This window comes from Hyalella azteca, unplaced genomic scaffold (genome assembly GCF_000764305.2).
Source record: "Hyalella azteca isolate HAZT.00-mixed unplaced genomic scaffold, Hazt_2.0.2 contig14917, whole genome shotgun sequence".
In the NCBI taxonomy this organism is placed as follows: Eukaryota; Metazoa; Arthropoda; class Malacostraca; order Amphipoda; family Hyalellidae; genus Hyalella; species Hyalella azteca.
Genome location: NW_025944783.1, coordinates 14,042 through 41,770, shown reverse-complemented (window position 1 = coordinate 41,770; position 27,729 = coordinate 14,042). Strand labels below are relative to the sequence as shown.

The following is a 27,729-nucleotide window of genomic DNA, read 5'->3' as shown; positions in this document are numbered from 1 at the left end:
GCAATTAAACCCGTCATTTTACTCAAGTAGATTTAGTAGAGTAAGCACATACATCAGTTCGAGGGAGACGTCGGAGCGCTTTTTCAGCATTCTGATGTATCAGCTTGCGTTACTCTGCAAAACACACAAAACGGAAGCACAATTGTAGTCTACATGAAATCCCAAACAAATTGTGGAACACGCTTGGTATTAAAACGAATTTGGTTAAAATGTTGCCCATAACACGCAATACAATATCAAACTGATGAAATTTTAAGGATATACACAGAAATCATTCTAACAATATCTTATGGCGTCGAATTTGTCCAATGAAAGGCAACAGGTTATAACTTTGCGATCTCAAGTACAACCTAATACAAAGAGTGCTAGGTTGCATGCAATAGGGCGAAGTAAAATCAATGACATTCGACCAATACTCGGAATTCATGCATCCGACGATACTAGTTTAATATTTACAAGCGCTACATGGAGATATTAACAACTTGTATAAAGAAACAAATCGGATAGTTTGGATCACAAGCGGTCGATATCAAATAGAAGCAATTCTACGTTTACAGCATAAACAATGTCAGCGAGCGAAGTAACATATGCTGTCAGGTGAGATGCAAGAGCTACCTGAGCAGGCTCTTAAATACAAGCCGAGTTATAACCAGGTGTTATCTAAAGAGATAGGAGTCCATAAATAGTTTAAATGTAATAAATAACAGCAGTTGAAACCAATACCGAGAGGACAATTATACAATTAATGACGATAATTTTCAACGCAAAACTAACAAGAAACAGAAAAAAATGTGATCAACACCAAAATAAAGAGAGAATGATGATCGTGGTGCATACAAATAATGAGAGGTAGTATCTGATAACATAGTCACCTCTTCTGCTTTTTAAGCAATGAATTCCAATTTCTGGAGCGGTGTTATTGAATAGAAATGCAAGCCCCCTGAAAGACAACACACTACAGACAACTGACGCTTGGAAAATACAAATATATGGTAATGCAACTGATGAATGGTAAGCTCTCAAAGGAAGCCGATGTAAGCAGCAAGCTCGGGTTCTGCTAACTGAATAGCCTGAAACCTTCGCGCGCAAACCCATCGCAGAACCTGTGAGAACCTAGCCTGGCCCAAAGCTACGCATCACGGTCATCCTCAGACTCAGTGGGGTCAACGAAGTCAATGAAGGAGCAGTTGGTGGTCTTAAGACGACGTGGGGACGCTGCTCTTCTCGGCTGCAATGTCTCGGTGAAGAGCATATTCACCAGCTGCGTTCGGCGTACCTTATCCAGGTCCAGTGAGTCCATGAGCTGATAAGCGAGCTCCAGAGGCTCGCATTTGGTTCCAGGGAGGTCACCTGACGAGGACAAAGACGCGCGCGAGCTACAGTCATCATCGGAGCTCACGCCAGATGACAGCTCGCTGTCTACCGTACCTGAGATGAGCTTTTCGTACTCGGCTTCTAGGAGTAATCTGAAATGAGAATCAAAACCATTTTTTATCAATTATATCATCCGTATTATACATCAAAGGGAACAAATGCCACCATTAACACTTCGGACAGCGTCGCGCACCCTACATTCTATACGATTTAAAAAATATATCTTTTTCAACAAGTTTTATATAACATGAACCAGATCACCAACTAGTGAATGATTGATAGTGCATTAACAAAAAGGTAAATAAAAGCTAATATCAAAATCGGACAAATGAATCATCAGAATATTAGTACCTCAAATTGAGCACTAAATATGAGTCTGTATATAAACAAATAAAAACATGAACCAAAAAGATGATTCCCTAGTCCAAAGATTAAAAGTATTTTTAGCGCATTTTCTCATTTATGGAAAAATGCACTATGTGCTAGCCATGTCCGTCCGTCCGTCTGTCCGTTTGTGACTTCAAGTTTTCGTCAACGAAAAAATGCGCTCTCTTTCACTCACTGCAATGGCCAATGAGTACTGAGTTATACTTTTTAGGCTATGCTATGGATTATCAGAGTGGAACGGGTTCTTAGTACGGCAATTGCCAATGACGGACTAGCGTTTCAAATCTCTTCAGCACTACCTTCCTTTGTTGGCAATAATGTCGCCAGGACCCGTAGCATAGCCAAGGCAGGCCATCCCTCGTCATGGGCCTGCACCTCAAAGTTTGTAACTGACAGGCCGCACCTCGTCATAAGCTAGAGGTGCAGTAACATAAGCTAAGGTTTTGCACTAACTGAAGTTTAAGGTTTTGCACCAACTGAAGTTAAGGTTTTGCACTAACTAAAGCTAAGGTTTTGCACTAACTGAAGCTAAGGTTTTGCACTAACTGAAGCAAAGGTTTTGCACTAACTAAAGCAAAGGTTTTGCACTAACAGAAGCTAAGGTTTTGCACTAACTGAAGTTAAGGTTTTGCACTAACTAAAGCTAAGGTTTTGCACTAACTAAAGCTAAGGTTTTGCACTAACTGAAGCTAAGGTTTTGCACTAACTGAAGCTAAGGTTTTGCACTAACTGCAGCTAAGGTTTTGCACTAACTGAAGCTAAGGTTTTGAGTTTTGAGTATGTTACCGCCAGGCCGCACCTCGTCATGGGCTTGAGGTGCACCATAACCTCGGGCAGCGGGAAGCCGTTAAAGTTGCCAGCGGCGGCGAGTGTGTAGGCGCCCATGTCTTCCCACACCAGCCAGTCACCCACCGCCAGCGACTTCGGCAGCAGCATTCCTTCTATCACCTGCACAACAGAGAACACAAGGGTTTTATTTATTGCATGTAACTGACCTTCCAACGAGCCTGCAACCTCTCGGTATTAAGTGAATCTTGAAAAGTAGAACTAACAGCCTACTTCACTCTTCACGCTGTATTTTTACCCAAATTCGTTTAAAATGATTGAATGTCATTTCCATTCACAACGAAATTATGAAATGATGAACTATTGCATGTGAAAGGATATGGTTTATTGAAAAACATGCAATTTCACCCTTACGTGACAGTGAAAATTGTCCAGTCTTGCGTCAACTGTATGAATTCCACCATATTAAGTTAGTGAATATTAATAAAGGTAATCCAGTAAACTAAACCACATCCAAGTCAACAAATAAGTACGATCGCAAAAATTTTGAAGGAAGACTTGCAGAAAACTATCAGTGTCTAACATAAACTCACCCGGTCAAAGCCATCACAAGTTGGGCCCCACACGGACGAAAGACGATCTTCACCCAACTGCATCTGATCAAAGAGTAACAAGAAATTAAAAAAAAAGATCTGGCCATGTGATCAGCCTGTCTATTTATAAACATGATCAGAAGTGATCAACCAATACATTCGTTTTAAAAAGTAGGCAAAATAAGTAGCAAGCTAATGAGCTGCCATTATAAGCTACTGTAGTTGCGATGTAACTAATGAGAGAACATCAGCTACGAGAATATAACTGAGCAGAATGTAACTGCCAGTGTAAAGTATGGACTCTACGCCATCAGACTTCAAGTCTAAAATTTAAAAACTCGATCATTTATGGCAGAAGCGAGAGTTCTACATCAGCATCAATCTATCCTGATCGCCATCGGTCCTTCATTACCTCATCCGGCCTTGCCGTCCACAGCCTTACTCACCTCCAGCGGAGCAGGCTTCACGACTTGATGGTCGTACAGGACGCAGTTGAAAGAGCCGTAAAGACCATCATCAATGAAGTACATGACGGACTTGACGGGTCCTGACGTGGACGGAGGTGAGACCGAGGCGGGGTCGAGCAGCACCTTGCGCCTGTTGATGATGGGCGTGGCGAGTGTGAAGGCCGCCGACACCATGTAGCGCCCCGGCTCAGCTATCACACGCACGCCCGAGCTCTGCAGGCACAGCAATAGCCATGACAGGAAGCGAGATACGTAGACACCAGCTATGGCGGGCATGACTAGGACTCTAAACATAACGTGCATTGAGGAGCATAACTTATTATAAGCGCACAGCAAACGTGCTGCGACAAGAAAATGCTTGGGTTTGTGGGGCAGAAATATTTGGGTCATTGTTAAGAGCACAACTGAAGAAATGCATTGATGCGAAATATTAGACGCAAAGGAATAATAATGCCCGTGTTGTAACATGATCTTTAGATTGTCTAAAAAGAGGTCTTTAGGTGCACATATGCAACCAAGACCATGGATGCGAGCAATAAACTTTTAGTAGCAGGTATAGAGTTACATAGAAATGGAAATTTCTGCAGCTAGTACATGAAAGCTTGCCTAATGGTGTCAGAGCCAATTTGTAACAAATGCCTAATGGTGCAAAGACTATCAATTTTGGTGTCAAAGCCACAACTTCTTCCACTTGCTCATATTTGAATTTTTGGTAGGAACGTGAAGCCATTCATATCATTATAGATCATTATACCATGATAGAACGTGACGCCATTTTATGGAATGATCGGCAGTGGATTAGTGATAAACCGAGACATTGTAACTTAGCCACAAAAGCAAACCGAATGACATGGAGGGCTGTTAATGGCCAAGATTACAAGTTACAGTAGATGGTTATTTGTTCTACAAAGGGAAGATGCTCATAATAACGTCTTGATCACTGTATTGGTCGTGTCATTCCTCTGATGAATATCTGAATTCAGCCTGAATAATCTCCACGAGACACAGAGTATAACAGATATCATTCGTTCAAACATATTGGATAATTGAAACCGCCAATTCTCTAGTAAGTGTCTATACATTTCAGGGGACATAACAAGATATTCAAGATTATCGTAAAATGCGGAAGGCGTTTACTAGCCTGAATGGGAGACTGTTAGAAATAAAAGCAGCGACAGCAAGGCAATACCTCAGGAAAGTGGAGCTCGAGCGCATTGTTGATGCAGTTTGCAGCCTCGTCCAAGGAGGAATGCTTGTCACCGAGGAAGCCACCGCCCAAGTCCAGCAGATACGGTGAGTGGCCTTCCTCAACGGCCTCAATGAACACCTACACCACAACGGACAGGTCTCGTCAACCATAAAAAACTAAGAACTTGGCATGTGTTCTAGATAGTCAGCTCCTCCATTCTGGGTTATGTTAAGCAAATGGTATTTCAAATAAACTTGAGCTTTAACGTCGATTAGTAAAACGTTCCGTTTCCACAGGTAAAAAACTTCAATCAAGTTAGTGATAGTTTATGATATACTTTATTTAAGCAAGTCTTCGACAAATATATTTCCTCAACATTTGTTAAACACTTAGTAATTTTCGCTATCTATATTTAATTTTTGCACACAATTCAAATCGTCAATTAAAACTGGTGACAAAAAAAAAATAGAATAAAAATAGAAAAAAATATCAATCGATCAATCCCATAATATATATGACTAAAAACAAATTTTCAGCGAGGCTTCAACGAACCAGTTATCATAGTGATATAAGGGATAACTAACCTGTTTTGAGGCTTCAATGGCTCGACCAAAGACCTCAGGTTCAGAACACCCAGACCCGACGTGGAAGGCAACACCCACGACCTTCAGATTGAGTTGGGCCGCGCGCTGCAGCAGCGCACGAGCTTCAAAAGGTTGCGCCCCAAACTTCACCCCCAACTGGCACTGGACGTTGACAGCGTCGCATCTGATGCGCAGCACAAGCTCAGCATCGGGGTATATTACGGAGATCTGCACAAATAATTTCGCAATTATACATGTTTATTCAAGGTAAAATGATCAAGAATTTTAAGCAGAATGAAAAAAACAGGGAATATGCAAAACAAACTCCAACATATAAGTTTCTACCAAGATGTGTGGTGTATGCTAGCTTTCATACAAAAATTTGAAAACTTATGGTACAATAAAACAAGCAGTTGATAATTTCATGAAAAGATAAATGGCAAAAATTGACACAACTAATTGACGGTCTTTTACAAAAAGACAAGATCAATTAACACTACTAGTTGATGAATTGATAGCAAGATAGATAGGAGCCATTAACATTATCAAGGAACCACGAGCAGAAAATCTGCAAGTTATTAATATTCATATTGATGGAAAGATATGCACTGCAGGCCGCTCCGACGGAATAATTGGCAGCGGCCAATAAGAATTATTACTTAATTATTAATAATTGGAATGATTACTTTATCATGTTTTGGGGGGATTATAGAAAAAAACGATACAATACCGATTCAATTTTCTAATTTGTGTCCAGATAGAACATTCACAATCCATAGGGTTATTCTAAATGATGGACCCGATTTGATAAATTCGTATTCATTCATGTATGAATTTTGAATGAATATTTATACACCAATGGAAAGAGAAATACTTTTCCATATTTATTAATATTCAATATGTCCCCTGCAGCTGCACCACAAACTTCTAATTCTAAATGGTAGCCTAACTCGTCCCACACACGAGAAAGCATATCGTGTGTTATTGAAGGCACCGTAGCAGTGATACGGTTAATCAGACCAACCAGAGTTGCAGAAAGAGGCGGGACGTAAAAAGCTTTCTTGACGTAACCCCATAAGAAATAGTCACATGGGGTGAGATCAGGTGATCTTGGTGGCCAGAAGTGTAGAGCCAGATCTTCATTTCCTATGTGCCCTAGCCAACGCCCAAGAAGTGACCAATTCAAAAAGTTTCGGATATTAGAAAATTTTCTGTAACTACCACAGCTGCCACTGTCCAATTCCACGTTTCAGTACACTAAAAAAAACTTTGAATTGTTCGCTCACCAACGGTGACAAAATTATTCATTCCGAATTTATACTTGAATACATACAAATTTATTAATTTGGGTACATCATTCAGAATGACAGGGTACACTTCTCAATTAGGCTAATTCAACAATAAAAAAGTTGCAATAGAGCACAATCTTGTCTCTCCCATTGAGACAATAAAAAAATAAATGTCCTACCTTGTCGAGCTCCTCATAGCTGTCAAAAGTCATGAGGGAGACTCCATGCGCATGCGCAAACTTGAGATGGCTGGCGATCTTGCAGGGATGCGCATAGATGATGCGAGGTGCAGCCACTCCCAGCCCCAACACCTTCTTCATCTCCACGCGTGACGCGCAGTCAAAACCAGCGCCTGATGTGCCAAACAAACTTCAATATTTACATGGCAAGTTATTTTGTCACAAATTAAAAAAAACTATGAGAACAGTGTTGACAGGAGTAAATACGCAGATACTTCATGCTTTGCTTCTTTGTGTATCACTTTTTGTGGATTCACATCTTGATGTATTTTAATGGTGTGATCAAAGAGTCTGCTTGGGTTGGACTAATTTTAATACAGTGATGACATGACTGCAAACCAGCTCATGTAAAACTGAGGGAGAAAGTAGCAAAACTATTCATAACAATATTTAAGCTTCATTGCAAATATATATCGGTTCCAGAAGCCTCTGTGTATCTTTTGTAAACCATTCCAATCACATAAAACTGTAATCTCATGCTAAATGACTCCAACACAAATTGTAATTTAACCCAATGAGAGAAGGTTGACATTCTACATTTTCATTTCTCCCTAGTCTTTCTGGACACTCCGTACCACCTTTTGTTCTTATCACACTTACAGTGGCAGGCAACAACAAGACACTGACCGAGCAGCGCGAGAGCGGCTAGCACGGCGGGTGTATCGTTGCACTTGACGGCGTAATGCGGGTGCACGCGCGGCATCTTGAGACGCCACTGCTGCAGGCGCCGCACCACCTCGTCCAGGTCTACGTGGTAGAAACTGCGAGGCTCGCGGTCATTGCGTCGTGTGATGCTCTGTGATCAAACATACATATGAAGCTATGGTGCTCTGCAGGACAATGTAGTGCATAAATTAAGAGAATTTGGAGCTCTGTGTGCAGTCATACGTTATGAGGGTATTGCACTCTGTATGACAACGGAGAAAATTGGAGCTGCAATAGTGCAGTGGCACGAGACTTTCTCTCACACCCAGCTCCCAGATTCAAGTCACACTGAGCAGGAGTTCTTCCAGGAAGCTCAGCTCATGGAAAACTCAGCCATTTATCTTATTCTAGTTAATCAAAAAGTGCCTGGCTTTTACAGGGTGTTGTATACAAAAGTGGTTCTGGCGAGTCAGCAAGCCAGAGATGGTCATAGAACTACCTGTGGCCAAAGTGCCTTAAAAACTGACCTATCACGCTCTCCCAAGTAACAACCACCCAGATGGGCATTTACAACAACAAAGTAAATTCGTTACAAGAACTGATGCAACAAAATTAGTAACTACCGACAAATTCCCACAGAACATTGTTAAATAAAAATGTAATGAAATGCATGTCCTTTTTCATATAAATCATAATCAAAATTTTAGTTTGTCTAGTTTTCTGTACCAGATTAAATTTCAAGAAAAAATAATACAAAAAATCATAAAAATGTTCCAAATTCAACCAATAAGAAAATTTGATTGTGAAATCATAAAAATATTATAAATGGTTAAAATGATACCAACCTTGATGGCATCCATAGTGGTGCTCTCAGAGTCAATGGATGAACGGAAAAGGTTTTTAATATCCTTAGACATTTCCATGGTAGCAAATGTGACTGAGTGCACACGCTTACAGATGAGTTCACAAGCTATTGGTTGTGAGGGGTTGCTCTTGAGGCTGTGTCAGCAGTGAGCAGGATATGCAGTTGTCTGCAACATGATTACAGTTGATATTAAAATGAAAAATGATTCAGAAATGAACTTATTGAATAGAATAGGAATGAACTAAGTTGTCACATAGTAGTACCATTTGAACATGAACATTATTGTGATCAGATTATGATCAAGATCATATATACCGGTATGCTAAGCATTTTTACAGCAATTGTTTGAAACTCATGAAATTATTCAAAGAATTATGGATATAATTGATTGATTACTAATTGGATTGGAAAATAAATTACAGAGTTTGACCTATAATGGACTAACCTGTGTGTTTGTCTTCAGGAGGCTTGACACAAGTAATGTTTGTGGTGGGAAGGGATAAAATAGAACAAGCAGCTAGAAAGCCCAGGGCGGAAGTGCGTCAAGAGTGAAGCGCCAGTTGCAGGTGTAGAGGCCACACGAACTCTCGTCAATATGTTCAGCACACAAATAAAGCTGCACAAGAAAGCCATCAGTTGTATATTTGTAATGACTTATTCATTAGTCATTGCTGAATGCACAATGATTTTAAAAATATTAAAAATCAATCAATGAGAGCATTGATACAACTTACATTGAAAAATAAATCCTTTTCACCACATAGGTATGAAAAATTCTGAACAGCTGAGAGAATATTCATAATTTGCTCAGAAAATAATGCACGTTTATGATTCCAATGAGATAAGTGTATTGCAGTCAAGATCTATTGTGGGAAATGAGAGTGCAAAGGTGTATTTTATAGACAGTTATCTAACACATACCTTACAGGAACTGTTTGGAGTCCAGCTAGCCATCTAGGAGAAGCTCAAATCTGAATACATTAAAGATGTTTTGGATAATAGAGTCCTAAAAAAGTATTTTAATGGTAGCCTAGTTAGCAATTTGCTATTACTAGCGGTCAAAAGTTTCCCTGCTTGCCACTGAGCAGGGAAATGGCACCCATGCGGCAGAGGTTCTCTTTGTGCTTGTTATAAGATGAACCAGGACATTTGTCTCCTGCAACTTCTGAAGACAAGCTGGGTACAACTGCACAAAAAGGTAAGAAAATCTTTAATGAATGGGAATGCATAATTTTAATAGAAACAAAAAGGTGTATGAATATATGAAAGGACAAGCCAGGATACCTAAACATAACAAAATAAATTAATGTATCAGCCTACCATTGTATGAATTAAAAAACAAATGACTATGATTGACAATTAGATTCTACAATGTTTTAATATTTTGAAAAACTGGGTTATTACACATCAAGCCATCTAAAATAGAAAAAAGTTCCCACCACAATGGTATCTAATTTTCTCCAAACATTAACTATGGCTATAGACAAGTTTTAAATTGATTCTCCCAGATTTCAAGCCTCCAGCAGCAATAAATAAAGATCAAGACAACCATGTATGATGGCTGGTGAGCCTTTGTGTATGCAACAAAATGCCATTGTTGGGGTCTAATAAAATTGAAAATAATTCAGAAGAATTGCTGATAAGCAAAGATCCCCTTAAATTTTTTTTGTGTGTGTGCTTATTCAAACAAAATGAATTGTAACATTATTGATGCAGAATTTGGTCAAAGAAGTTGACTCAGGTGTACCTCTAAATTATTTACAACTGAAGTCTCAATGCCATAAATTCTGACCATTATTGGCTAGCGATCAGTGAGGGCTGCATCTGGCAACTGCTATGTGAGGGCGGCAATCATTTCCTCATAGATAAAGATAGGGTAAACGCGGTATATTCTGATATCGTGGATAATTCCGCCACTTTTCAACTTTTTCCTTTATATTAAGCTTTGTCTTAGTTCCACGCATTTGTTGATGACGTTGAAATAGTGACATCATACTATTGTACGCCATACTATTGTGCGCCATACTATTGCCAAAACACTAGGTCTGGGCCGTCTGGCGGGAAAATGTTAAGATCCAAAGAGAGACAGTGCAGGTCACCCAGTGAGAACATCGAAAAACGTGTCAAAGTTGATAGTTGACCTTGCTCTACCAAATAGTGATAAACTCTTTGTATAGAAAGAATATTATGGTTCGAGACTTTTAAATAAGTCTGTGAATATATTAGGAATTCTTTAAGTATACTTGTATTTGCTGATTTCAAGTGGTAAATAAATTAATAGATGATTAAGTTGAGCAACAGTTATAGACACATAAAAACTAATTCCGACAGAGCTTGGAATTAGACACACACAGCTTGTTCCAAGCTGTGTCCAAATATTAAAATTTTCATAATTAAAAGCTTAATAGCTCTTAATTAAAAGTTCAATTAAAAAATTAAAATTTTTTAATTGAGCTCGTTCCTAGCTGTGTCATATTCCCATACAGCTCACACAGACACAGGGCATCGGAATTCCAACACAGGGCGCCGGAATTACATATTAATAGAGTTTGAAGCACTGCCGGAATTAGTCTGACAATATGCCGAATTTAGTCACACACAGCGTCGGGATTCAGAGATTTTGTAGGTTTGAATTCTAAAGGCTTTTAAATAAATATGTCAACAGTTTGTGACATTTCATCATTGCTGGCGGGCAGTGTGGTGTTTTGAAAGTTGTAAAGCAATCAGAACTTGAGTTGCGCATATGGTGATATTTTCATAGCCGTTCATTTCTTGCTACGTCCTTAATGTGTTGGAATATACAGCGTTTACCCTATAGACTTGAACTTTCAATCAAGCTTTATATTCTTAGAGATGTATAATGGCCAATGGACTAAATTTCAACTTGGACAACAAAATTGCATTTTTTCAAATGATGAAAGTAGTAATATTTATTCAATTATCCCTAGTTACTTGAAAATGAAATGAACCTTGATGAAATTTAATTAAATTGAAATTAAACAGTAACCCCTAAAATTGGTTTATTTGGTTAAAGACCACACTTGATACATTCTTCAAATGCAATTTATATATGTGCTCATCCATTAGGATTATCAATCTGAAATATTGGGCAGAATTATCCAAAAAATTATGGTACATCTAATAGGTTAAAAAATTAAAAATGTGACCCACAAAAAAGAGCTATTATTTAATTTAATTTAAAGCCTGTCAGAGTACCCCCTCCAATTTTTTCATTTTTGGTAAAATAACTCCAGGTTTTGATGCATTGTAGTAGAACTCTTCTAGTTACATATGCAAAAGACAAATTTTAGAAAAGTGTCATAGTTTGCAAATGGGGGGCACTGCCCCCCAATGGGGTAACTTTGACCACCTAATGGCTCTCAATATTTTCCCACTAGATGGCCAAGACCTAGTGTTTTTGCAGTATTTCGACACGCAAATGTATGATGTCACCATTTCAACCATCAATGAACGCATGGAACTAAAACAAAGCTTAATATAAAGGAAAAGCTGGAGAGGTGACGGAATTACCTACGATATCGGAATATACCGCGTTTACCCTATGTAACTAGAAGAGTTCTACTACAATGCACCACAATCTGGAGTTATTTGGAGTTATTTTACTAAAAAATAAAATTGATTTTACCACCTGGTCAAAGAAACCCCAAGAGCTGGGGTAACAAAGACCATCATTTTTTTTAAATTGCATCAAAACTATGAGAGGCAGGAGGCAGCAATTTATGGTGAGTAAAGCTAGAGTATAGACCTGTATTTTGCATGTTTCAATTTAAGTTTAACTTATCTAGTAAAAAATGACATCATTTTGAAAAAAAAAGTAGTCAAAGTTACCCCATTTTATGGTAGCCAAGTTAGTAACTCACAGTCTCTGAGTCTCAGCCTCAAATCACCACATAATTTTGGACCAAATACAAAGCCAAAGGATACACCAATTTTTTGCAATTCAATAATTAAATTAAATCAATGTTAGAGACAAACACGCAACTTGACCCAAGTTGCCATTCACAAATACATAGCTAGGACTAGGTGTACCTAGGCTAAAGTCTAAACCTGACTCGTCAGTCACCCGTCGGCCGTCATCACTAAAAAACGAATATATCTTAATATATATAATCATAATGCTAGAATTACAGTTACTTATTATTGTCTATTCGATGGTCTGGCTCTGGTCAGACCGTCAGAAGTTACCTAACTTTAGTTAAGAAATAAGATTTGTTTGTAGAATGTAGAATCCGTTTGCGGTTTGCCACATAATAACTGAAGAGATTTTTGATCGCACTAGGAATATATAGTTCTGTTTTGTTAGTAACTTAGTAGAATAGGTGGTCCGTGGTTTCAATTTAAGGCCGGCGACTTATCATCACTTATGAGTTGTGACGACGTGATCGGCATTGATGGTAGGCTACTCGTAACTCGGTAGCACTACACAACGGAGAAGGCATTTAGGTACTTACTGAGTTGCTGCTTTCGCCTTAACCGCTTTGGGATTGCCTTTGGCAATAATTTAACTACTTAGTATAATATTTGATAAAATGTTGCATAAATTCCACCTAAAATGACTTTTATTCATATATAAAATAAATGTAGTGAGTTTAACACTTACCAGACTAAATTTAGAACACTTTTTAGAACGATAGTCCGAGCAACATACAAACACAACTAACCTCTAACAACCCAACTGCAGCACTGAGCAGTCAGGCGAGTGACGGAGTGAGCACTGAGGCTTGAGCAGTGAACACGAGGAGCAGCAAATTGTGAGTTTGTTACTACTTGAAGTCTAGAATCTAGATAAGCTTGACGAATAACCTAAAGAAGCTAAACTAAATACAGTTTGGCAATTTTTTTGCAATGAGGTCAAGGCTATAATTAGATGCAAATGTGACGGAAAAAAAAAATAAAATATCAATTAAATTTTAATCGTACTTTAAATAAATTTCGATTGGGAAGTATTCGGCACACCTACATGTTACAAGTTTACAACAAAATAATAATTCATTCAGATGAGGGGTAGATTAATGCTACACATGAGTTAGTAGTTAAAAATTGCCTAATATCCTTGGAAATATTCAAAATTTTCATTTTTGTATTCAACCAACTGATAGCAGAAATATTTTTCAAAGTAATTCCTAATACAATGTAAAACATCATTTGTTCGAATTAATTAAGTTCGGGAACTACAAATAATGTAAACACTCTATCATACAATCTTAAACTTTGATTAGGTTTCAGCTATCGCAATTTAAGTTAATGGTCGCACAAACTTATCGCGTGTAAATGGTAGGTACTGCTTCTTCTACCAACAACAGGCACCTCCAAATTGTTCATGTAAAGAAGATGAATGTACTACAAAGCATTCGGATTTATTTTTAAGGTGAAATATCCTATGATTATTATAAAAATACATTTAAATGAAGCGAGTAAAACTTCATAGGCTTACTTCGAGAATCGAGACGACACTGGAGCTGCGTAGCGTACCGAAGTTAGACTGCTCGTCGAGTATAAAATTAGATAATACGTTGTGATAAGAGGCAACTGAATTTGTGAACCCAGAAAGTGTCAATAAGACATTTGAAAATCTCAAATGTATTAATAATATTTATTGTATACTTATTTAAGTTATTTTTAATAATAGACTTAGGAAGAGTTCAAGTTCAGACGTACAAAATTTAACGGGATAATTAAGGTTTTTCTAGCACAACGAAGGCTCTAAGTGGATGGCCAATTCCAAGAACAGACTTAATCAGAAGAAGTAACTGCACGGCTTAATGATTTTATGATTCCCAGGATATTTAAAGTGAGCGACCTAGCTTAACACCTCGCGCGAGGGCTTCAGTCCGACTGAGCGCCAACGCGCCTGTGACACCGCAGATCAACTTGCTCCGTGTGAGGCAACACGCCTCGCATTGTATTGCCCCTGGACTCTCTGAAGGTCACGCAACCGCCGCTGTTTAGCATCGAGTGCTGCACAATGTCTCATGCTTTGCCCGTGAACCTGAAAGAATCACAACACAAGCTCCGTGATGCCTGATACAACAAACACCAAGACGCAGGTCGCAAGGCCGGGAGTCTTGGAGCAAATCTTTTCAAGGCCTGCATAAGCAAGTTTGTTTTACAGACTCAGATGATGTGAGATCAACTTTGGTCTTGATTTGAGCTAATAATGCTCGTTAACTCACTTTTTTTGTTTGTCTTAACCTGCATGATGTGAAATTATTGACGCATAATTAAATGCCAAACACACTTATTTTTAGGAAAACTTCTGTTTGGGCGTTTAATTGAAAGATGCAATCCACTCGTGATAAAGAAGCGCAACTTTTCAATGATCATACTCTTAAGTCACTTGCTTCAAACGGCCAATGATCGTCCCTCAGAGCTTTCACAGTCAACTTGTTTTACTCTCAAAAATAATTACGAGGTAGTAGCCAGCCGCTCAGCTAGAAAGATTATTTGTGCATTGGCCCTGCCATTCATTGCCGTGAAAGTAGCCAGACTTGCTCATCGTAAAATTTCTGACCGATCTTGTCTTTCAGAGACAATGCGGTAAAGATACAGGAAAACGGCTAATTCATTGGATGAACAGCCTGAATAACAATTCCCGCTTTTAACATTACAGTAGTAAAAACATTGTAGCCCAAATTATCTTAATTTTTAAAGTAGGAGATACTTTACTTGCTTAAAGTACCTTGGGTGTACAATAAATAGTGATTTTGAGACTAAGTTGTACGTAGTATGTTGACAGGAAGTGGTAATAAGTATGTAGCTCGCCTGCGCAATTGCCGCTGATCACGCGACAAGACCTAAGATCCTTGGGCTGTCCAGAGGACGATGACTTCTGACGGTATAGTAGTCATTGATTCTTCTGCCAACAATAAGTAAATTAAAAAGAAGTCATTGATTATTGGACTTCAAAAAGTTGACTGAGTTGAAGTTGTTGATTTATGACTAAAGATACGCAGACTGTGTATTATGCAGGAGTAATTGATTACAAGAAAAACACGCAGCTTTAGCTCCAGTCACTGAATGTACGTCGTGAGATAAGTCAGCTGTCCATCAAAATTATCGCCGAAAAGCACATTACATAAGCAAATATTCCTATTGTTTCAGTGGTGGAATGTGTTAAAGTCCATAGCTGAATACACGTCGATTGAATGCTCGGTAAAGACTTCATAATTCAAGACCCGTTGATTATCAATTAGTCGTGATAAGTGGACAATATCCATTACAACGTCTGCCCATATCTTAGAGAAAACAGTTGCGTTATCAAAAATGAAAGTACTATTCTACCGTGAATGACTTCAATTTGATAATTTATTACGTCCTATAAGCATAACATTTGTCTGAAAAATAAATAATAATAAAATCCTAATCGCCAAAGAGATATATATTCATCGAAGCCGTTCATAATGTATTATTCTATTAAAAAAAACGTTTCTGTGTCATTCTATAGTACCACTAAGAAAATTTCAAGTCTTTGAATTACGGCATTCAATAATGGCTAACGACAATAAAAAATCTCCCTTCAATAAACGGCATGTCTTACATGCACTGAGCGAAATGCGATGACGTCATTTTCCGGTGCATGAGGCGTCTGGGAAGTGGGCGAACAAGATTAAACTGGTGCCGACTGGCAGCAGACATTCCAAGAAGAGCGTCAAGTCGCACGCGGGGCCTCGTTCGTTCACACTCCACGAAAATGTCTTCCGTCACAAGCTCGACCACACTAGCGACAACTCAAGTGGCCTCGGCTGACTTTTTTATATTGCCGTCATCTCTTATCAAGCAATATTTTGAAAATCTGGATCTGGAACACTAATCACCGGGACCCACACAACAATGATTGGTTAAACAAGTTTTGGTATGTCAAAGCGATGTTGTTTAACTGTGCTTAACCAGATATTTCTGGCTGGAATGGTAAAAAGCAGACGCCGAAGGCCCTGATACGGATGGACTATGGAGTGAAACACGTCTCGACCCAGGGCTGGATCTTATGCGAGGTTAAACTGGATTTTGCCAGTATAATGGAAAGTATTAGCGTACACAAGTGTCTGTATGACATATCAAGCTTTATAGTACCTTGATGTAAACCCCGCATTTCATTTAGGGAAGGAAAAGCCATCCTGCGTGGGGAAATGCATCACGCAACTGCTGTATAGGGCGCAATAATAACATTTTTTTTTTCAGAGGTATGATACCGTCCAATTTTGTCATCAAGACGATAAAGCAACTCGAATTCAGGTACATACATTATGAATTTTTTTTCTTGTGCAAATTGATAGGGTTTACTCTAGCATAACGTGACGTCAGAGGTGCATAGTCATGAATTCATCATAGAAGACTCAGAAGTAAATGCGAAGGTATATTTTACTCCATACTTCCGCAGCTTAAAATCTTTCTTGATTATCGCAAACATAGCATTGAAAAATTAATTTAGTAAAATTCTTAGCTATGTGAAACTTCGAGGTTATAATGGACAATTTTAACGATTAATGTTTGTCAACTTTTGGAACAATGCTAGCCAAAATAGAAGAAATTCAAGTCATTGCAGAGTAATTCGCTCGGGTTAGAGGTGTGACATATCACGTCCAGCATTTCGTAACGTGCTGAACTACGCTTGGGGGGGGGGGGTTGTGTATATATCTGGGGGGTTTATCTTTAATTCTGTAAAATACAGAGGAACGAAATGAGCCAGGAAACTAAATAAATTAAGAAATAATGAATGAATTTCATGAATGACTGAAAAATTTGTAACAATGCCGAGGCAAGTGACCCTAAGGTCATACCGCAAAATCGGTTTCGTTGCGTAATTTTTTTTACTGGACTTTAATCAGGAATAAACTTAACAAGTTTTATATGTTACTATTGTTTAAGTTAAATGCCGACCAAATAATTGAGTTAATTTATATAATAATCTTGAAGGATCCCAGATAAAAAACCCCTGCCTAAACGAAATAATCATTTTGTTGTTCCGAATCCTGCCTTGCAAAATCTACCTACTTATTAATATTAACAATTAAGCAACAGTCAATACATAGTATTCTAACTCAACTACTTTTTAAAATTAAATTGAATAGCTAAATTGTGTTTAAAATTTGCTCTGACCGAAGCAATAGTGACATAAATAGTATGATCTCGCCCCAAAATTTACCTTGTCCCATGAACCAGCCACTAAAAGCGAAATTAATGTGTATGTAACAAATATGTATCGTGTTAACGCACCCGAACAGCACCTATAAATTACCTGCGCCGGACGGTATAACAACACATGAACTTTGACAAAAATATAACAGATTATTGCTTCTATATAAAATATTTTGGACTCCGTAACTTGCTTGCTGTCTTGCACACAGCTATCTAACTTAAGGGTTAGTTTAACCATAATGAATAAAAAGATGTTGTGAGTTGTCATTAAGTACTTTAATTCAATCCCTTTCAACACATTTTCTACGTATTACAATCACTTGACTGCTTAAATCGCAAGTTTATCAAAAAACATAAGAAAACGTGTTCTTTAACATTTTCTACGGCTTTGCTCACACAATTTCACTCGTGTCCATCACACGGCCAGCGAAATAACCATTAAACAGACCGCAACAATTCTCTTGAGGTTACATCAAAATGGCGTGGCAACTGCCAACTTTGCTCCCAGTGAAAAAAACTGAGTGCAATGCTTCGCATATTGCGGGTCGCTTACTACGCACCTATACAGCCATTGTCAGGCTCATAGGCGCAAAAATAACCTTTAAGTAGGAAAACGATTGACTTGTCTTTTCGTGCATTTAACACATCTAAAAACAATGAGTTGTAGGTGACATAACAGAAAGTTGTGCTTCGTTTCGATCCCTGGAACAATTGAAGGTGACACGGAACAACAGTTCTTTACTGTTTCGAAATCCAATGACTGACATACGTTGCCACTTCATTTTGCCGGCCGCGTTTGAATAAATACGGAATATTAAAGACAAAAAATACATTTGTTTGTGTTCAAGTGATACAAAAGAGTTTCAAAGATGGTTCACAACACTCTAGTGATTGTTGCATTTCATTTTGATACGACGATAAAGTTTTTATATTCGACTTCAATGGTTTAAATGAGGTGAAGTGTGTTTGATGGCACACGAGTCGTTCATAAATATTCTGGCCTCACATCGACCAAGTGTGACCAAAACAACGCGATTACTAAGCGAGTGTTGATCTCGACGTCACCGATCGGAAAACCGATCGCACAGCTGCGCCTGCTTAACGTTTGTTGGAGCATTCAACAATACTAAACAATCGCAATGGAATGCTAGATAATGATACAGTTTACTGATAAATGTGAAATTATTGTAGTTAAATATTAGGTAAATGATACTGTTATTGCTGAAATTTGAAAGCATCGTGGTGAAAGGCTAGATACTGAAAGGCCGAAGACTGGACAAGATCGCCCAGTCTTCGGCCATGGTAGTAGTTATGCGACTGGGATCGTTGTTCTCACTGATCTCTGCGAGTTCACTGAAGTTAGATATCGTGGCAACTTACGGACTAACAGTTTTCCTAATTTGCTTGCTTGATACGCGTAATTATTTCCATTTTTAGGGCTGCAGCTATTGATAATGGTGAACTTGCCTTAGAAATAAAATGCAGCTATTTTCGTAACATCGTGAAACATTTAATTTATTTAGTAATTAGCGAAATTTCCAGTGCTATACTAGCTAGATCTCTACATTCATGCATATATTGGACATGCCTGCTGACACCAAAGAGCGTGAAGATTACTCTCTAGCACCAATATTCAATTTTCATCACAACATTCCAGAAGCAAAGAATAATCTCTTTTTATATTCGTGTAAATTGATAGCTTAATTCTCTTCATGCGTTTAAAACGCGCCCTTCCTCAATCTAGCGATTATGTTCAAATGTTAATATGAATGCATAATTTGATTACTCAACCCTCGTCACACTGCATAACTTTACAACTTTATAATAATCGTACCGAGTTTTAGGTACTATTGTAGCTACACGATTCGTCAAGGGTTAAGTTCGTATTGTTGAATTCAACGCTCAATTAAAGATTCAATTTTATGGACATAAAAAGTTTTAGGCCAACGAAAAACTACTACCATTGATGGTAATCGCCAACGCTATTGTCTTGGTCCTGCCGTACCGTATCGTCAAGGACGGCGATACGTTAGATGTTGGACGGAAGAGGAACCAATGAAGCAGACACCATTCTGCAGACGGGAAGAAGTCGATAGCGCATTTATTAGAAAATATTATACAGTTTCAAGCTGAGTGCTTCCCGTACGAAGATCCTCATTTCTTATTTGATGACCTGCGAAGTTAATCGAGCAGGTGACAATATTATTTGTATGGAGCATGTAAATGGTACTATGTATAAGTACATTTCATTGTTCTCACATTAGTTATCAGTAAACTTCCTTAATATCAGTACAATCTAGAATCTATATGATGTCACACCGCAAATCGTATTTACTATCACGATTGGACTGCGCGATGTGGCTGCTTCAGTCAACCGACCATCGCGTCATCAACACAATTAGGTCAGCATGCAGTAGCGTCCTCCGCACGAGGCCTTGCATTCCTTGCCCGCAGTTTGGAAAACTATTATTCGAGATGACATCTGTTGACCTGTTTCCAACTTCAAGCTAGACAGCTGTTGACCTGTTTGCACCATCAACAGCGCTCAGCCTTCTCGTGGCGTTCGACATTCAGTTGGAATGTATGTTAAAAGAAAGCAAATGACACGTTGTAGTCAGGAGCAACGTTCATTTACATGTTATCCGAACTCAAGCGATGAAAAATACAATCCATGATATATGAATACTTGGATTGCAGTACTGAACATTAACTGAACAGTCTGGACGGGACTTTCAGTAAATGAGAGGACAGGAGGAAGATTCATCTTGACTTCCCTTTGTCCAACGGTCGAAAATTTTACTGAAATAGACAGTCGTCGATGATAACATATCAGATACCTCAATGTTGCTGCACGTTTTAGTCAAAGTTTATTAATCCTACAATACGATATAAGAACATTTTTAAGACACCAACTGTGAAAATTTTTCATCCAAAATGCTAATAAAAATCTCTCCATTCTCCGGAAATGAATATTAAATAAATAATTTTTCAAAATTATTTATTTGACAATTGATTCATGCATTGTCTCCGACTTTACGCAAGTGTGCAAAATTTTCAGACCGATTTGAGAGGTAGAAGTGTTTTAAGTATCGATTATAACATTTGTAGCAGACAGACAAACAAACAACAAGAAGTGTTGTAAAAACAAGTTGTCTTGGTCTTGTAAAGTAACGAGTATAATAGTTTCTCATCGTCTCGACGGATGCGTTCGATACATGGTTCTACCATGCGTTCCATAAAATTTGGCGCACCGAGCCCGCAAAATAAAAGGTTATGGAATGCCAGACTCTTTTTAATAGGTTTATTGATAAAAGCAGGTGAAATTTTTCTCGCCATAACAAATTTTTGTTATTTCTTCATTTTAATAGGTTAATTTTCGCATTTCATTCAGGTTATATTCAATTTCGTAGTTAAAGTAGGTAGTCAATTTACTCAGGGTTCATTCATTCTTCAGACAGCATTCTACGCTGCTCTAGATAAATTATTTGATCAATTAATAAATTAAATCAATCAATAACTAATCAATTGAAGTTTAACCTCAATGTAGGGCGACGTGTCAAAAGTTTGCTGAAGAACACGTTTCCTTAGCTGAGACCAAGGTTTTTTCTCTCAAATTCACTACCTCAATACTTCAAATATTATTTTCTACTTTCCGTGTAGAGTAACTACATTCCCAATAAAAGTTTATAAATTATTTCTGAAAATGCGTTCGTGCATTCATTTTCTTTATATCTTCGACATATACGTAAAATTATCCCATCACTTAGTGAACATATTTATATTTAATTGACAGGATCAGAGACTCAACGGGGCAACTTAAAAATTATTCGAGTGCCTGTTGCAAATTTGACGGCATTCGAAGTAATAATAATTGATTTGAATAAATATATATTAATTTCAAAGCTAGCTCAATTTGATCCAAATGTGAGAGGCAATCAACATTCCGCACACAATTAACTATTGAAAAAGAATGTTGATGGGCGGAAATGTTTCGTGCCTATGCATCGATAAATGAAATTCAATTGCTCAGAATAATTTATTAATAGAGGAATATTCATCTTTGTGTTTAAATAAAATAATTTACTCTTCCATCCTGACCGAAAGAGGAAATATCTCACCTGATCGACGCACTTTTTCCTTCGTGCGAGAAGATTTTCTTGCTGATCAAGATAAGATAGCCTGGAAGTTCCAGTTTATTAGACAGCTGTGCAAAATACGAGCAAGAATAAACGACAAAAAGATTTGATACGCATTTATTGAAACTAATCAAGATAATAAAATAGAACGTTATTAAAACTCGTGCATACAAAAAGCTATACTGTTGAAATTGTGTCTTTTAAATCAAGCACTGTGATAATGACTCTGCAAATCAGCCCTGCAAATCACAATCATTGCTATTGAAGTTATCCACATCGCTGACAACTTCCTACAAGCTGTCCTAGAGTGCCATTATCCTTAACAAGCACAATATACAAATAATCTCGGTCACGTCAACCACTAAGACACATTCATGAATGTCGCTGACATCACAGTGGATAAAACACGAAATTAAAGTTAATAATAATCTTACACTCACAATGGTATTCCATTTACTTCTCGTTTACCAAATCCACATCAAGTTTTACTATTAATGAATTTCAGCAAAGATCGAGATGCGAATAGTTTTAAAATTACACCAAATCAATGCGATGAAGTGCAGGAAAGTAAAGGCTCCCGACTGACCTTCTGTAAAGGCTACCTAAATTTACAGAAGGTCATACAAAAAATATCGTACCAATGAAGGCTTCAGAATCACCAGCATCAAGTTCAGCAGGGACAGTTCTAATATAAACACGAGCAGCGGGCAAAGAAAAAATTTCATACTCAAAAAATTTCAACTCCATTTGGGTAGTTTCCAAATGTGCCAACTCAGGTAAATGCCCTGCATGGGCTCAAACATTCTAATCGCAATTTTCAAATTAAACATATCATATAGCCTATCATTCTGGAAATACTTGTAATCTCTATTTTCATGAAGTGAAATCTCGGTATGTACACTTTACACCAAAAATACTCGCTAAAAATTAATATTTAAAAATCACTATCTTATCTACACAAAACGTAAAATGGTTGACACAAAATATGTGAGTACCAATTGAGCAAGAAGAATAAAGCTAGTATTGACAAGATTTGAAATAAAAAAGAAACCTTGCCTGGAGAAATGATGAAAATAATTATATGGATACATTATTTTTAAAGAGAATGAATAGAAATGGGTTATAGTCATATAAAATAAATTCAGACAGAGAAGGAGGGCACTGGGTTCAGTGACAACAAAACGCATCTCAATTCAGGGAGAAATGTTGCGAGACTTCAAACATGAGCAGCGGCAAAAAAGAACATCACAGCAAGGGGAACACGAAACAAAAGCGGGAGACTGGCCCACCAAACTACATAGGTTTTTCCACATCAGATAAGAGCAAATCAATCTACTGATAACACGAAGCCATGTCATCAAAGATAACTAACGGCTTGCACCCTCAGACCAAATAGCCCTACAAGTAACTTGACACTCCAGAATTTCGCCAGAATTCTAGTTTACAAACCACGAGTTATCTCAACCTGAGTACTGAATACTAAATTACAGACTAATCTTTAAGTGAACTGCGATATTTTTGTAGAAGTATCAAATATAGATGCAACAGCTTGGACAGAAACAGAAATTATGCAGTGCAAATATGGCATCGAATTTTATGATGCCATATGTTCTCCTCAAAAACCACTAGGTTCATCCAAAAACAAACTTTGTCTAAATTAGAGTTTAAAAAGTATTCATATGTATTAACTTTCAACACATAGAGAAACCAAAATTACTCATGGCAAAATAATTTCCCAGTTAAATTTATTTCACAACTTTTCCCTCAACGAGTTCATGAAAGGAATATAGAAGATACCTTCTAATTTTTTCTAGAATCTGGATCTAGTAACCACGCTATATTTGAGTCATAAAACGATCTGAAGAGCGCGAAGACCGTCAAAGGAACAACTACTCGGCCACTCGGCCGTGGGAGCGGGGAAGTTGCTGCCGCTTGGCTAGGGCAACTGGCTGCCGCTTGGCTAGGGCAACTGGCTGCCGCTTGGCTAGGGCAACTGGCTGGCAATACCGAGGCCCACAATGGCGCCCAGGCCCACCAGGACTCCTCCTGCGACTGCAGCTCCCTTCACTGCTTCACCCCTCATTCTTTTTTCAATTATAACCTTGAGCTCTTGCACCTGCAAACAAATTCATATAATCTAAGAAGAAAATAATGTACAAAATTCAATTTGCTAATCTTCAAAAACACAAGACTTCAGACAATTCTAGTACGTACCTATTTACAAATACTTTCTAGAATTCTAGTCAGTGGAGCCTCAGCATAATAAAACGTAGACAATATCTATGTGTTTCTTTGACTGAATGATAAGACAGTTTGGAATTAGACAATTTTGGTAGTTAGCTATCAGTGATCACAACTTTTCAAAGACACATATAATAGACTGAACACAGAAGAACAAATGCTAAAACAAAAAGCTAAAAATATAACTCAGTATTCACTGCAGTGAGTGACAGAGCGCGCATTTTCTCGTCGACGAAAACGTGGTCACGGACGGACATGACGAGCACAATAGCGCCTTTTTTCCATAAATGAGAAAATGCACTAAAAACGAATCAAAAATTGCGATCTAATACTGCATGAACCTTTGGTAGTTCAGAAACATAAAGTACTAGAAGACTAAATAAATAAAGGCTGAATAAAACTATGCACGTTACATGAAAAATCTCAGATAGTATAATTTAAACAATGTTAGCATACAGTCTCACTTAGTAGTAAGGAAGAAGATACCATGCTTAATAAAACAAAATTTTTCAAAATAAATGCATGTTTCGACTTACCTGTTTATTGCTACGCTCTACAGCCAGCAGACCATTGATGTACTGCAGCGCCTGGTTGTAGTCCTTGAGTCTGGCGTTACCTACAGCCAGGAAGTAGACGTAGTCCCTCTTGCCGCTCTCGTCAGGGTTCTGGTAGAGCTCCTCCAGGAGACTGATGCCGCGCCGAACATCGCCAGGGTATCTGAGCAACAGCAACGGCTCACAAGCAGGTAGGGAGAAAATATCTACACAATCCAAGTTTTTTTTTTATAATAGCTAATCAACTAATTACTAACCTGAAGAAATCGAAAATATTTCAATAGGAAAAATTCCTGTAAGAACTTTAAAAAAATATGCAAGTAAGAATGAGCATTCAAACTTGTGATATTCACAAGTCTAACCTAGTGAAACTGAGTGTTTTTCGAATAACAAATTACAATTTTATTATTGTATCATTGTAGTCATCAAAGAGGACATAAATGCATCTCATAGATTATAACTACAATTAAAAAACTAAAACTTGAATTGATGGAAATAATGCAAGTGATGGAGTTTTTTGGTAGACAATGCAAGTTTCCTTTAAATTATCAAGTAATTCAGAAATTAAAATTTATAATTTAAGAATAAGTGTAACGCAAGAAATTATTAATACAAATTGAAATATGTAAAGATTCACATCGTCAATATTTATTCAGGTCAAATTAAATGCTCTACTGGGCTACATCTGGCCTGCACCAGTGGTGCAGGCCAGCAAATAACCACATAGCAAATAATCTTTCCTGGAACATAGAATAAAACTTTAAATCCACTAACAAAATTTATTAAGATCATTCATTAGAGTGTCCCACTTGAGTGTGGAATGAGCTAGGCAGGAAATTCTATAATCATTGGAAGCAATTTTGTGATTACAAAATTTCATCTATTACCACGTTTTTCTTGACTTCGTTTCGTGTCTGTCTGTCATCAACGATCTAACCTTAATTTAGAGCACTTCTGAACATCCTAGAAACTTGAAATTTGGCATGCATGCTTATGCTGCCTAACAATTCAAGATTTGATCATCAGAAATAATAATAATACAAAAAAAATTTTTAGAAAAAATAAAAAAACGCAAAAAATTCACGGTTTGGAATTGAGTTTTTTCTCAAACATCCACAATTGCCAACCCTGGGAATTGATTTCAATTGCTAAAATTGCTACTAACTAAAAGTAGAAAATAAATAAATTTAAAAAAATATTTTTAAAAACTATATTTTTCTGGTTTTTACTTAACTATAAATAATGAAATAAAACAAATAAAAAAACTGTTAAAAACATGTTTTCTTAACGGACAAAAAAGAAAAACATTTACTCTTGCATAACATTACATAACATTTTATATATGTAACTTAAATGTTATGTAAGAGTAAATGTTTTTCTTTCTTGTCCATTAAGTAAACAAGTGAACGTAGTTTTTAACAGTTTTTATACCAAATTTTTCTTGACTTTGTTTCGTGTCTGTCTGTCATCAAAAATTCAAACCTTAATTTAGAGCACTTCTAAACATCCTAGTGAGCTGAAATTTGGCATGCATGCTTATGCTGCCTAACAATTCAAGATTTGATCATCAGAAGTAATAATTTAAAATTTTTTTTAATTAAAAAAAAACACTAAAAATTCATGGTTTGGAATTGATTTTTTTAAAATTTCTAACTAGAAAGTAGAAAATAAATAAATATGAAACTATTTTTAAAAAACCACATTTTCTGATTTTTACAAAATAAAAATAGTGAAATAAAACAAATAAAATTTTTTTTAAAAACCACGTTTTCTTAACAGACAAAAAGGAAAAATATTTACTCTTACATAACATTACATTACATTTTACAAAACTTAAATGTTATGTAAGAGTAAATATTTTTCTTTTCTGTCCGTTAAGATAACGTGGTTTTTTTAAAGTTTTTTGTTTGTTTTATTTTAATTTGTTTTATTTCATTACTTTTAGTTTTGTAAAAACCAGAAAAATATGGTTTTTAAAAATATTTTTATATTTATTTATTTTAAGTTTTTTTATGTTTTATTTAATTATTTTTAGTTTTGTAAAAACCAGAAAAACATGGTTTTTAAAAATGGTTATTTATATTTATTTATTTTAAGCTACTTCTGGAAATGTTAATACTTACACTCATTTTAAACTAATAACAAACACATTTAAAAATGTATATGATTAAAACAATTTTTATTTGGCAACAAAATTCAACTCAATTGGAAATTAAGAGTAGAACTTCTACCAATACATGATGCATGCTTTTGAGCATTTGTTCTTTAACTGGTCTAAAGATTTCAAAGCAACATGCAATAATAAATACAAGATAGAGCTGCCTCACTTGCTCTGGATGAGAAAGCAGGCATAGTTGAACTGAGTGCTACTGCTGACTGGCCCGCTCATCAGTTCTTTGTTGTAGGCTTCTTCATGCTTCTGCACAGAAATAGATCTTTGTCACAATAATGTTAGGGAAAACTTCAAGAACAGATGAAGTTAAAGACAATTTTAATCAATCACTTTTTTTTAAATCACTTCATAACACAAGTTGATTAACAAGTTTACACTTACTCTGATGTCATCAGATGATGATGTCCATCCAAGAAAATCATCCATGTCCATGATTAAAGAAAACCCTTCAGGAAATTCAACCTATTAATAAATATAAATAAAATTAGTAAGGTTTAGATGATTAGCTAAAAAATTTCAATCATTAGCCAGTCCAATTTACAATATGATAAATAATTATTACTGATTATTAATCTTTCCCTGGCAGGCAAATCCAGAGAAATGAATCCTTGAAAGGAAGCCCAACCATCTGTTTTTTGTCTTGTTTTGCTAGTTAAAAGTTTTACTTATCATTCTTATTCTGTTCTTTCTAGGCATTGAATTCCTGTTTCCTAAGGCTCAGTAAATGATGCTAGTGATTGGAGAGGCAAGCAGGTGAAGTTCCTCCTTTGCTGATAGCACTTCAGGTAAAACTGCTCACAGTTGTTGGAGAGTTAGATTAGTGTGGACTGTCTATCCTTGTATGTACATGTACAAATGTTTATATAAATTAGGTCAATCATCTTCAGTTGTGGTTCAATTCAAACTCAATATTTATTACCAATCTCAGTTCAACTGCCATTCAAATATAAAAGTTTTGAAGCCTTTATTCTGATTATAAAGCTGCAAGCCATTCAATTAATACAAGTAACTAAAGAGTTTGCTCTGATTTATGATTAAATTCTACTTTGCA

General features: G+C 36.9%; 2 protein-coding genes across 5 annotated transcripts; both read right to left on the bottom strand.

Annotated features, from left to right (window-relative positions):
• On the bottom strand, positions 1-23,704 carry LOC108669881 (ornithine decarboxylase). 4 transcript variants are annotated; one of them, XM_047884224.1, is made up of 12 exons: positions 21,693-23,704; positions 9,340-9,604; positions 8,864-9,034; positions 8,399-8,584; positions 7,536-7,704; positions 6,849-7,021; positions 5,381-5,608; positions 4,797-4,934; positions 3,587-3,820; positions 3,141-3,203; positions 2,561-2,709; positions 1-1,466 (listed from the first exon to the last, which is right to left on the bottom strand). In XM_047884224.1, the coding sequence occupies exons 4-12, from the start codon at positions 8,474-8,476 to the stop codon at positions 1,130-1,132; spliced, it is 1,569 nt and encodes a 522-aa protein (XP_047740180.1). In that variant the 5' UTR covers positions 8,477-8,584; positions 8,864-9,034; positions 9,340-9,604; positions 21,693-23,704; the 3' UTR covers positions 1-1,129. The 4 variants fall into 4 exon arrangements, with proteins under 4 accessions (XP_047740180.1, XP_018012800.1, XP_018012799.1 ...); XM_018157311.2 differs by lacking the exon at positions 21,693-23,704 and adding an exon at positions 13,874-14,279; XM_018157310.2 differs by lacking the exon at positions 21,693-23,704 and adding an exon at positions 13,040-13,284.
• On the bottom strand, positions 23,695-27,193 carry LOC108669880 (mitochondrial fission 1 protein). Its single transcript, XM_018157309.2, has 4 exons — positions 27,060-27,193; positions 26,833-26,924; positions 24,488-24,668; positions 23,695-23,826 (listed from the first exon to the last, which is right to left on the bottom strand). Exons 1-4 carry the CDS (start codon positions 27,108-27,110, stop codon positions 23,695-23,697), a joined length of 456 nt encoding a protein of 151 aa, XP_018012798.1. The 5' UTR covers positions 27,111-27,193.
• Positions 27,194-27,729: the final 536 nt, after the last annotated feature.